Genomic DNA, 12,936 nt, shown 5'->3' on the forward strand with positions numbered 1-12,936 from the left:
CAGATTTATTGTTCAAATATCTTAAAAAAAATCACAAAGGTTAACAACATTCAGAAAGGGTGATAGACAAGGACATCTTATGATGAAGAGGTAGTCTCAGACAACCTCATCGTTGCTTTTCTGAAAATAAAGACTTTAGTATTTTCTGTGGTGAAAAAGCATTTCAAAATAACTCTTTTATTAACCTAGAAGAACAACCTATTTGGCCTATGGATTATTTACCCAAGGAATACAGCAGCTAGAAGAAAAATTTTCAAGATATCATGACGAAAGGCAACACACAACTTTACCAAATATACCTGCATCAGGCACACATCTGGATCCTGTGAAAGAGCCTTTGCTGAAAAACCATAACTTTGTGATTTGACACAAGAGCAGGCTAAGGAAAACAACAGAAGAAAAAAATTCCTTGTTCCAATATTGTGATAGCCATCTGTCTGACTTCCAAGTAAGTGTCTTGAAGCTAAATTCCTGCCTAAAAGCGCAGAGAGATGTCCCATTTTGCAAGAGGAATGACAGCAGGACAGTCCATACTTTATTTCATCCCTGTCACCCAGAGGTAAAGTACAAGGAGCATCACTGAAGCTGACATTCATTAGCAAGTACTTCCCAAAACTGTGAAGTGACCTCAGCCTGCCCATGCCTTCAGTGCCTCTGCAATGAAACTGGAGGGCTATACACTGTTGATATAGTGCCTCTCATTTCCAGAACTGAAGTAGTGTGCTCTCTGGGGATTTTCTGTTTGCTGTCTCTAGGCTGCTGCCTTTACTGTCTCCGCTTGGCTCAGTCTCCCTACTGAAACACTAAAAGTCAGCTGCAAGACAGTATCTGTAGAAAAGGGAAATAAATATCTGTTTTCTATGCACGTCTAGCAGGTAGGGAAGCACAAAAGAAAATTTCATTTTGTTCTGCCTCCTTACAAAATGTGTGTTTCAGTGAGGAAGCTCTATGTTTCTTTGTGAGTGTTCCTCTGGGGCCCTTGCCATGTCTTTGAGGCAGACACAGGGGAAGCAGTGGTGCTGATGATAGTGAATCAACCCTTCAAGACGTGTAATGATTTCATAGTCAGGAAGAGCCAGGCTGGCAATATTGAGGCCCAGCATCCGTGAGACCACCTCTCGGAAATCGGCCAGCTGCAAGAGCAAACAGAATGGAATTACTAATAAATACCAAGCAAAGGAGATATCTGGAAAAGCATATATGTATATGCATACATACAAATACAAGCATTTGCATCTGCAGTGCAACATATAGGTATTTACGCTGTTGCTGAGTACAAAGAGCTGAAGAGGATAGAAACAGTCTTTAGGGGTGTACCTCAAATAACCAAACACATAAACAGGTGAGGTGCTGAGGCTCATGAACACAAAATACAGTTTAAAGTGTTCTTTAGTATCTTTCACAGGCATATCTTCCCTGCTGACTCAACAGCAGAAACAGGAAAAGACAAGAAGGAAAGTGGTACTTGACCTAGATGACTAAAAACTATACTGGAAACTCGAGGAGGGGGCATCCAACAGCAAAGGCAAAGGCACTGGTCCTGACTTCAAGCTCCTGACCACTGCCTGCCACCGGTCCCTCCACCCTACACCTTCTTGTGGAAACCATGGCAGAAAGGAGGAAGTTAGAAAAAAAGATGAAGGTTTGGCACACCCTTCAGTCTGACTTTGACTTGGAATCAGGACGTAGCCAAAATTCCAGATGCAGCCTTTCTTCTGTGCTTAGCTGCTGAAATTATATCACAGGAAAGGCAAAGTAATCAAAGAAACCAGCTTTCTCTCTGCAGCTCTAGACAGGCATCCACAAGTAATTGTCACCACTAGTGAACCTGCCAGCAACTAGATTAAAAACTTAAGATCAGATGAACATGAACGCTGATTTACTCTTCTGAACTCACAATATCGATCATTATAAGTCAAACTTCAATGCCTCTTCAATGGACAATGCATTATGCAGCCCAAACGGCCAAAGCCTTTGTTCCCCTTATCACCAACACACAATTAAAAGAGGAAATGTTCCTATTTGATATGCTTGTCTTGCTATCTGTCTGAATGGCAAAATTCCCATTCCCAAGCATCACAGAAACATCAAAATCATGAAGAAACTGGATTCATGCTCTGCTGTGGCAGCACCCTCACTCCACCAATCAAGCTGACGGCTAACAGTAAGGAGAAGATAAACACAGTTCTGAAAGAGGTAATAGTTCTCCTGAAATACGCCTCCAAGCCCAAGAATACTGTGCAGAATTCTAAAGAAGTTATAACATCCGTGAGGTAAGCTGCAAACACCCTGAAAACAATGTCTCAGTTCCAAAACTTCGTGAGTCTTTTTCATACCAGTACAAACGCTAAGGAGCTGCCATCAATTCAGAAAAACAAATATGGGAACCAAGACAGTATAAGGCAAAAGAATTTGAGTATTTGGTCCCAGCTTTCTGTCTTACCAAGGCAGCGCAATGTCTTGGAGGAAACATTGGAAAAATGTAATACTGTATCTTTGCTATTGCAAGCTGTTCAATTTAATTACAGCAACTGTGATTGCTTAATACTGCACTACAACCATGTATCAAAAGCAATCAAAATAAATTTGATGCACTGACAGAGATTATTGGTCCATTAGGATTTTGCCAGAGGGAACAGAAAAAAAATTAAAATGTATACACAATCAGCAAATAACCTAAACTGGAAAGCACAGAGAGCCCTTAAAGAAATCCTTTAAGCCATTCATTTCTGTGCATTTTAAATTAAGGATTTTCTTTCCACTTCAATAAAATAACTCCTAGACAAAAAACTTTTCTGACAATTACATGGTGGTATATAAAGTACAGTGCAGACAAAGATGTAGTTCAGTGAAAATGCAGATTAAGTTGACAACAAAGATAAATTCTCCGCATAAACTGCCAAAGAGAACTACTAGTCTTGGGTGCAAAAGTGCCCCATCACAGGACATAGATCCAGATTTTAAAAACTCCAAGCCAAAGCAACACATAATATATGCTAGACAATCTTTAAGATGCTATCACGTGTCTCACATGGAGATGCATATTTATACTCTTAAGTGGATACAGTGCTGTAGGCCATCATGAACGAGTTTTAAGAAATCTTGCACTAAGGCATATAAGATGTATAAAAATAAATTCTATTAGAAATGTATTTCAGCTTTAAAAACAGTACAACAGAGGTGTTAAGAACACAACAGTTCTGCTGAAATACTAGAAGGTCATAGAAGGACCACCTAACTCTCTGTTTAAGACTTTCTTCAACAGCAATTAATATTTCTAAGGTAGTCACAGTTTGAAGTAACAGAGAGAAATAATAAGAGAAAAACATCATTAAAAAACTCAAAGCTGAAAGTTTGCTACACCAGTAAAACACTCATGGTAGATTTTCTTGGCACTTTCCATCCAGTGAATAAAAGTATCTCAAGTAAAAGAGAGAAAATTAATGCAATTTAGAGCATGAACCCAATATATTAGGAGTGGAAAGCAGAAGTAAAAAACAGACGATACATTTTGTCTTCATGCTGTACCTAAAGGAAAGTAGAAGGGGTCTTTTTCCAATAGACAGAAAAAAAAATCCTTATAACAAAACCATCAAAAATTCAACCAAAACACTGACATTTATATTCTTACTCCAAGTACTACTGCAAATAAGGACTTGAGTTAAATTGATGTAAAAATAAAATATATTCAGAGTTTAATCTGTAGTTGACTGCAGTGATCATATAGGGAAGTTTTCGGTCCCTGTGAACATCCATTTGTCACCAGCCATCACGCATACCCTTTATCTAGTCTTACTAAAAGGAATCTCAGCTATGCTGATATTGCTTTATAGTCTAAAATATGCAATAATGATATACAAAGTCAGGAAGGTTTCCTGTTCACCCCACAGGCAAAGGAAGACCAGTATGGATATCTGTAATCTTACTCTTGTAAAATTTCCAGACATCAAACTAATTCCCCACTATATATCTATTCAAGTAATCTCTGCTTTTTGACTCTTTACACATAGCTTCACCTCTCTATGGGTTTTACTCTGAAGTATGACTTAATGATGCTTTATACAGCATTTTTTTAAATGATTTTATATGTCTACCCAAGAATATACCCACTTTGCTGATATTTGCTACAGCCACCAGAGCTGACAGTTAATCCTAAAGCAGATTGGCAGTGTTATTACAGCCTGCTTACAGAGCTTCACTTCCAACAATTCAGATGCTTTGATTCTGTGCATTCTCTTAAAAAATACAGGGGAAAAAAAAAAAGGAACAAAACACAGAAATGCCAAAGCTAATTTTTTCTCTTTAACTTGGTAGGAATTAATAGTCTGAAGAGCAAACAACCAGAAACACTGTGTTAAATTCCAATTATAAGATAATTTTAAAGCACGTCAATCCAATCTTTATTTCTGACTTCAGTTGGGTGTGTTCTGCCTTTTTTTATGACCACGAAACAAATCAATATCTTAACCAGTTGGCAGTAGTTCTGTTCTGCATACTTTTAATTTTGACAGCATGGGAAGCAGCCACACAATATTACAATGGTATTTAACATTAAACATAGTGATATGCGTGGAAAGCAGAGTATACCCGAGAAAAACATACAATTGCGTGGACAAGCAACAACCTGGCCACATCAACAACTGCATCAGGTAACAGCAATTTCAGTTGCTAATAGTTTTCTTAACATACATACACACAAGTGACATGGCTGTGCTTATATTCAGATTAATATATACAGACTTGCTCAGAGAAATGTTCATCATCTGTATTCACAGCCCTGTACAGAGCGTGAGAGAAGTCTGGTCTTGTTTAGTTTCCAAAGGAAGGAGGAATGAGCAAGTCCAAAGCAGATGAAGAACTACAAAGGCTTGAGGATAAGGAAAGAATACTCCTTGGCTAACGGTTCAGGAGAAGTCAGGAAAAAACTGTATATGTTAATTAGTGAGGGAGAAAGTTTAGAATGAATTCTCTGATTTGGCAACAGTAACTTTATTTTAAGGACAGATTTTAGCTAAGTGAACAAGATACAGGAGAGTATGCTATGAATATTACTGGCAACTCTCGCATTCTCAAAGAGCCATTACTGTTAATGAGCACTGCACAAACGCCAGGCATTGGTTTGGCCAGCAGCCTTGCTCCCAGTTTAGTAGTATAGTTCTACTTGCAGGGATTCAAAATGTTCTCATCAAGCAGATGATTGTGGATGGTGATGAATTATCAGCTGACATTTTTCTTTCACCAGAAAGCTTGAGAACTAGTGCTATGCTGTGCTTGAGCATTCCGCACTTTGTAGCTCACTTGCCTCACTTTTCACATGTTCTTCAAATTTGGTCAAAGAACACTGCAGTAGCATTCAAGTGGCTTGAAACACCTTGGGTTTGGACAGTAGATATTCAACATTCGTGTGTTTTTAGCAAGTACTCAATATATGACTCCATGGAATAATTTCATGAATATAATTCATACTTTCTTCTGTGCTTTGTTTCCTCATGAAATATATGAAGAAATTTAATTTTCCTGCCAAATTTGTAACCTTATTATAAAACAAAACAGTGCTAAAGCTTTCCAGAAAAAAGATCCCTGGGTTGTTGCTCTTTTCTCCATGTGAGCAAAAAAATATTTTTCTGGAATTATTTTTTAAAATAGCATTCTTAAATGTGATCCCAAGTCATCACTAAGGAAAACATATAGTGTAAAAAGTTTAGCTGGAAAAAACTAATAAAGATCTCAGCAGTTAGAATAAGGAATTTAAAATTACACATTTTTTGCTTAAACAAAGCAACCACCAGCTTTCAACAATTGTGCCATTTATAAAAGTTGGTACAAAACACAAGATGGAGGGCATGCATACATACTTCACGGTTTTTTTAAATTGGAATGGAACACATTTACTGTGTTTCCACAAACTCCTTGTAGCTTCCCCACGATGAGCTACCACAAAATTTTTTGTCCCTGAATTTTGACAAAGTATATGTCACAAATCAATCCAAAATAGTTACATTCAATATTAAGTCTGATTTGTATTGTTGGTTTGGTTTTTGTGGGTTTTTTTAATTTTCTGATGTTTTCCAAAATTCTTTGAATTTATGACCTATACATGGTAACAGAGAATCACAGAATTTCTTAGGTTGGGAAAAACATTTAAGATCATCAAGTCCAACCACTAACCCAGCACTTCCAAGTCCATCAGTAAACCATGTCCCTGAGATCCACATCCACACATCTTTTAAATACCTCCAGACATAGTGACTCCACAACTTCCCTGGGCAGCCTGTTCCAGTGCTTGACAACCCCCTCAGTGAATAAATTTTTCTTAATATCCAACTTAGACCTTCCCTTGAGGGAACATTGAGGCCATTTCCTCTCATCCTATCACTTAGCCTTGAATCTCATACAATTGGCCAGGAGAAAGTGCAAAGGGTGGATGAGGAGAAACAAAAGGAAATGTATAAGGAGAAGTTGGTAAGGTTTGTACATAAGATATATGGAAAACATACTAGATATTAGGATTATAAAGCATTTTTATACTTCTCCAAAAGACAATATAATATTTTACAGTGAACAAAGAAAAAATGCCTGTGTTTATTATTCATTCTCTTGCATATATAACGAAGAATAGTTTTGCCTCTCATAATTACAGTTGTCACTCTGGCTCACAAGTGTGAGCTTAAATTTCCTTGTTTAATAATATTCACAAAAGTTTTCAGCACAGCCGGATAACTGTTCCATCTATGCCACATTCTTATATTCTAAGTGAGAGCTAGCATTTGTCAAATACCTACACACCTACCTGTCTCTCTCTTTTTGCTAATTCTGCCAAGGTTGTTTTAAGCACCTTTATCTCACTGGTAACCACTTCTAGCGTATTTTTGGTTTTTTCTTTATCTTCGTTAGCTTTACGTTCCTTTAAAAGAAGTTCTGATTTGACAGAGGTAAGTTGTTTCTCAGCCTTTTCTTTCATTCTTTCCAATTTGCCTTGAGACTTTCTCAGTTCTTCTATTGTTCTGTTCTGCTCCAATGTTTTGATCTGCAATAACATAAAGTAACGTTAAATTTGTCACTTTTTCATCTGACATCAACAAATGATAAAAATATCAGGAGTAATCATGAGTAAGCACTTCAGCGAGGTTTCCTATGGGTTCTTGATGAAACCACACGTACATGTGAACTGAAAATTTATTAATGGACACTGGCCAATTTTAACTCAATTAACAAAAAGATTTTTGTTTCAAAGGCAGTTAATTCTTTACAGATTTTGTGAAAAAAAGGTAACTGGACAGACAAAAACCCACAGTGAGAATTCATTCTCTACTAGCCCCTGGAAAAATAGTATGAAAAGAGTGGCTAAATGTTTTGCTGCTGAAAATCATTGGGTTGGAACATGCAGCTGCTTATCTATTTCATTCCATCATCCACAAGACACAAACTCACATGAAATCAATCTCCCGTTCTTCTAGCAATGGCAAGCTATCAATGACTGCAAACTACTCATATTCACCTGAATTAATGCAGGTAATTTATTACTATTGCAATAAAATTGTAATAAAGCACACAAAAAAACCCCTCACATTTGTTCCCCCATAGTTATCAGAATGGGTCCTCTGTGAGCAATGTATGGGAAAATATAAGATTACAGCCACATCAACAGGGAAGAAAGGGATGCATATATCATATTTTTCTTACGCTAGCTTGAAAATTTACATGGTGCTTCACAGATGCTACTTAGTGTATCAAGACAAGTTGCACAATACCCAAAACATTGTAATACTGTATGTGCTTTCCCCACATCATGCCACAGTTCTCCATGAACATATTTATTGTACATGAATACAGCTGTATCCAACTGTAATGGAAAAATGGATGGAAGCACAAATGTAATATTTTAACTCACCTTAAGTTCATTGGTTTCAGACAGCTTAGCTTTGAGATCAGTAATCGTTTCCCTTGCCAGATCAAGCTGCTTTTGTAACCTCTCTGTTGTCTTATGTAACTTTCTGACAGCGAGATTGGCCTCATCCCTCTCCGCAGCTAAGGCAGTTCTTACTTGCTTCTCTTCTTCCAGCTGGGTTATTTTCTGCCGCAGAAGGTTCATGTGCAGCTCTTTGCTTTCAAGTTTTTCTTTCTGACTCTTCAACTAGTTTTCCAAACACAAGGATATTTGGAAAAATATATGTGAAAGGCAATAGTAGCACACAGATTGTTTTGCAAATTTTTTCCCCCATGTTGCACATTTAACCTGAACTCCTACTCCTCTCTTGGAAACTCTGTAAAGCAGTACAAATATATATACACTAACTTGATACCACTTGTATTACCAATTCATTGTGCTTTTCCATCCCTGAATTTGTGCACTACCTTTTAGAATGGATTTACATATAAACTTCACCCTAATTGTACATAATCACTTGTGCACCATCCATAACATCTGAAATTTAGGTATAAGCCACCAGTCAAATGCAAGAGGCAAGAGAGATTAATTATGGAGACAGTAGTTTTAATGGTGGTAGTTTAAGATATTTCCATCTTTTATCAGTTAATTAAGGCTAGCATGCAAGAAGGAGAATCAACATACAAAAATAAGAAAGCTTTCATTCACGGCTCCAATACAAGGTCCAGTAGCTTCGTTTGGTGATTTTGGTGCATAGGCAGCTGCTTCCTGTTTTCAGTTTACTTGCGCTGAGCTGCCAAAGCCCTACTCTGGAACATGTGAGGAGTATTAACATATGTACTACACTCCCTGCTAGAGAGGCAGTTGCTTCCAGAAAAAAAAAATAGTGTTGTTTTAAACCTTAAACAGACCTAATTCCAAGCTCTAAACCATTCCAATAAGCCTAAAACCAGAAGATTTCACTGTCATAACAGGATGATGGAGGGGTATCTGACCAAATTTGAACAGATTGACTCCTAAAGGAGTACAGTTCTTGTTGAAAATGTTGAAATTCATGGTGAAGTACTGCTGACATCCTACTAGTTTCTAGAGAAGTTTGTGTAAGATGCCTCCCTTCCCAGGAGATCCTTTTAGATTTAAATAACAACAGTAATTGTTTATAGAAGTATATTATACATGTGTATTAAATAGTAGACAAATGCACACATATAAATATGCATAACTTCATGCATTTTTTATAGAAGTTGTGAAAAGCATTATCATGTATTTAATTGACTAGTGGTTTTAGTTGTTTTAACATACAGTCTGTTTGCACAGTGTGCAAATGTTTACTATCCTTTTTTGTGTAATGGACACCTTTGAAATTCTGTGTACATTTAAGAAGCTCCAATCTGCTGCCTCGAGCAAGCCACCATAGAAATATACAGAAATATAGCCATAACAATATTTACCTTTGAAAAAAACAGTAACGGTATGTCTTTTTTGCCTACCTTTCTTCTTAGGCTATATGCCATAGTCTTGTTTTCAACCACGGCATCACCTTCCAGTTTCACTAACTTCTCTACCCGGGCTAGAATTGCATCCATATTCATATCAAATCCAACTTCTGCTGCTAGGCTATCCAGCTTCATCTTCTCATTAAGTTGTTCCAGAAATTTCAGATACTAAGATGAGATGTGGAAAAGCGGGTAGAGAAATCACAAAACTTCATTAAAATTCCTGAAGTACAATTTAAAAGCAAATCTCCCTACACTCACAATAAACTGTGCATAGGCAAGTCCACTATCCACAAGAAATAATGTGCTGAAAGGGTATGTTTATAGCACACGCTCCTGACAGAATTGTAAATTCTCCATTTGTCCTTTTTTAGTCAACATTTATTTTGTTCATAAATTCCTGGACCTACTGTATTTATCTTAGCTAGATCAGATTGGGTTTGACCTTCTGCAGTAAGAAGAGCACTAGGTATTTGTGTCTGCTTCTGACTCCAGTTCCTGCCTGTGGCTCTGCTGCTCTACACCACCACACATTGGCGGGGAGAAGTTAGAAACGACAGCTACATCCCAACTAATTAACACTAATTGTCCCTTGCTGTGAGCTCTAAAAGAGATAAAACTCCTGCAAGGGATGCAATGGGTGAGATCAGTGTAGTCTGAGGAGATACAGAAATGTTAACAGGGTCAGTCTTTTGCCCCTCTTTGGAATAGCAAGTTTTAGAGATAACAGTTACTGGTTTACAAATTGCCTTAAAGATTATTTTAATTGCATCTCCATCAGGTTTACTGATGTGAATGCATAGAGACACCAAATATTATTTAATCTGGTTTTTCCTTTCTCTTTAAAAATGGCTTTAGTTCACTGGTCTCAATTAGCCTCTCTTGCAAAATCCAAAGTTCTCCTCACTGAGAACTGTTTGCCTTTGTTTTCTCTTACTTCTGTGTCAGGTCGTAATCTTTGCAAAGAGAAAACAAAGGGGAAAAATCAAAGCAAGAAACCGGTTCCATAACTGTTGCTTGAGCCCAAGATGACAAAAAATAGCAAGAATCTCTTTTTGTTTCACAAAGCTTCTGGTTCAAAAATTTAAAAACAGCAGCAGCAAGAAAAAGAACTGAAGTTGTTCATTAACAGAAAAAACTAGAACAAAAATCCCTTTATTGTAGAAACAAATTAAGAAATTAGGGCCACATGATCTTCACAGAGGAAGCAGCAGGGAAAGAACACATCCATTTTCTGATTCGCTCCCAATGTGGTGGATGCTTCATGCATAAAAGTTTCCTTATCATAGACCAGTGCAAAACAGAGGGCACCAAATTGTTAATCCTTTGTAAATATAACTTTCTAAGCATTGATCTGGGCCTGCTACACCTTTGTCTTCCTTAGCTGCATTGGATGGTTGGTTCAGATTTCCAGGTACTATGTCATTTTTCAAACTGTTAGTATGTGGATGTGTTCTAGGTTAACAGTGCATGCATTCATAAAAACATCCTGCTAGCCTTGGTGGCCTAAGGATATAAAAGAATCAAGGACTGCGAGATCTGGAGAGACTGCAGACCAAATGATATATTAAAGAAAAATGAAAAGAACAGAGCAAGATCTGAGATCAGAGAATCCTTGAAGGACTTCTGATGTATTCACATAGACTTTTTTAATCGGGGTGGGGGGGGTGGAAAGGGCAGGTTTTCACATTACATGGACTTCAAACTCAAAAGCTTAGCTACTTCTTCCAATTAAAATTGTTGGCCAAAGAAAAGATATGACTACTCCCTATATGATGCCTGACTTTGCTAATTCACGTTACTTGCAGTACCATAATACTCCAGCTGTTCTATGCAATACAATTAGCTGTACCTCTGTCTTTAATGACTTTTATGAAAAAGATAATAATGTATGCAACTACTTTTTGTTTTTCAAGCTTCAAAACATCTTGCATCAGATCTACAGACAGTAATTCCTCTTCCAAGCGTTTCAGTTGATCCTGGAAATTCTCAGAATGTTTTTCAGCTTTCCTGCTCCTCTCCAGAGCTTCTTGGTACAACCTGGTCTGATTTTCCAGAGCGTCAGTCAATTTAGTTATTTGGGTTTCAAGCTGAGATACCATCTATAGAGCAAGCAAACAAACAAAACATATGGGGTTAGGTAGGTGTGGAAATTTTAGGAAGATATGAAAGATGCATCCTCGAATTATTAAAAAGAGGGTAAAATATCTACCTTTAAAATATATGCATCTTAAAAGATAAAAAGAGAAAAATCTGCTGTAACCACCAGGACAAAATGGCAAAAGTGGTGACATATGAGACACTCAAAAGCAAACAGCAGAAACCATGTTTAAGATGAGTCAACGACTAAAAGGGACTAATACCTATTAAAAAAATACAAAATAATTCAGACTCAAACTTTCCAATGATGTTAGCAAACCAGCAATACCTGGCAGTCAACTAACATTCTTTAAAACAAGCCAATAAAATCACTAGTCTATTGAGGAGCTGAGTGGAAAAAACAATGTGATTTAGAAAATACATGCAGCGTGTGAGAATGTAAATGTGGATAACTATGCCTCAGAGGAGTGTTTCCCAATTGTTGACTGCTAAAGGATATTTAGCTAAAATATTTTGCTAAAACAAAATTATTTCTGTAATCTAGCTAAAGCCCAAGGGTAAAAGGATAAAATCCCACAACAAAAAACTAGACTAACAATTGTCAAAACACTTCTAGCTCTATGCTGTTAACTTGGCAACACTCACATGTAATGTTATGAATTTTAAGTTGTAAACTACTTATAAATTATTGAAAACACCTGATTACCCTACTGCCAGATGCTGAAAAATGGTTCTATCCAAAGGGTGCTTGCTTCCATCCTTCCCTCTCTCCTTTTCTCACTGCCATATAATTATTTGGTTACATAATTACATTTGCAACTCAGTGTTCAGTCACATCTCCAAGGTGTACACAAATGGACTTGGCTGCAACTGAATCTTACAAAAGCTGCAGGTCACCTGAATGCATTCCTAGGAGCAAAACCCTTTTACTCAGCAGCTACTGGTCAAATTAAACTTCCCTTTCTCATTAGTTTGCAAAATAATCATCTCAACAGAGTGTAGCATTTTCCAAAACACAAAATAGTACCAAAACACATGGACACAAAATTCTACTTAGATTTCAGTTTAAAGCATTTTGTTTATAGAAACAGCACTCCTTGACATATAACAAAACCATAAAGAGCTTCTACATTAAAAAGTAGCTGCCATACTCCCACTTCAGTGGATCACTTTCAAAAGTTAATAATTTTCCCCAAGCTAGTTTTCATTGAAATTTGGCATGCTGACTCTCAAACTAAGAAAGGGAGAAGCTGTTTTGTATTTTTTAACAAAACAGTTAATCAAAATGCACAGGGATATTTTCAACAGCTATTTCCAATCTTGAACAGAATTTGCTTACATAAAAAACCATCACATCATCTTTAAATCTGACAAGGACACAGAGGTTGTTTACTAGTGGCTCATTGAAAGCAGCTTTTGATTTAGTGTGTGACTTGTAATTATATATATATA

General features: G+C 37.0%; 1 protein-coding gene across 1 annotated transcript; it reads right to left on the reverse strand.

Moving 5' to 3' along the window:
* Positions 1-932: 932 nt before the first annotated feature.
* CCDC170 (coiled-coil domain containing 170) lies at positions 933-11,486 on the reverse strand (the record flags this gene model as incomplete). The annotated part of the gene is made up of 5 exons (XM_010137066.1): positions 933-1,133; positions 6,791-7,027; positions 7,892-8,134; positions 9,379-9,552; positions 11,286-11,486. Coding segments are annotated over 5 exons (1,056 nt in total), but the record flags the coding sequence as incomplete, so codon positions are not given.
* Positions 11,487-12,936: the final 1,450 nt, after the last annotated feature.

This window comes from Buceros rhinoceros, unplaced genomic scaffold, assembly GCF_000710305.1.
Source record: "Buceros rhinoceros silvestris isolate BGI_N320 unplaced genomic scaffold, ASM71030v1 scaffold2715, whole genome shotgun sequence".
In the NCBI taxonomy this organism is placed as follows: Eukaryota; Metazoa; Chordata; class Aves; order Bucerotiformes; family Bucerotidae; genus Buceros; species Buceros rhinoceros.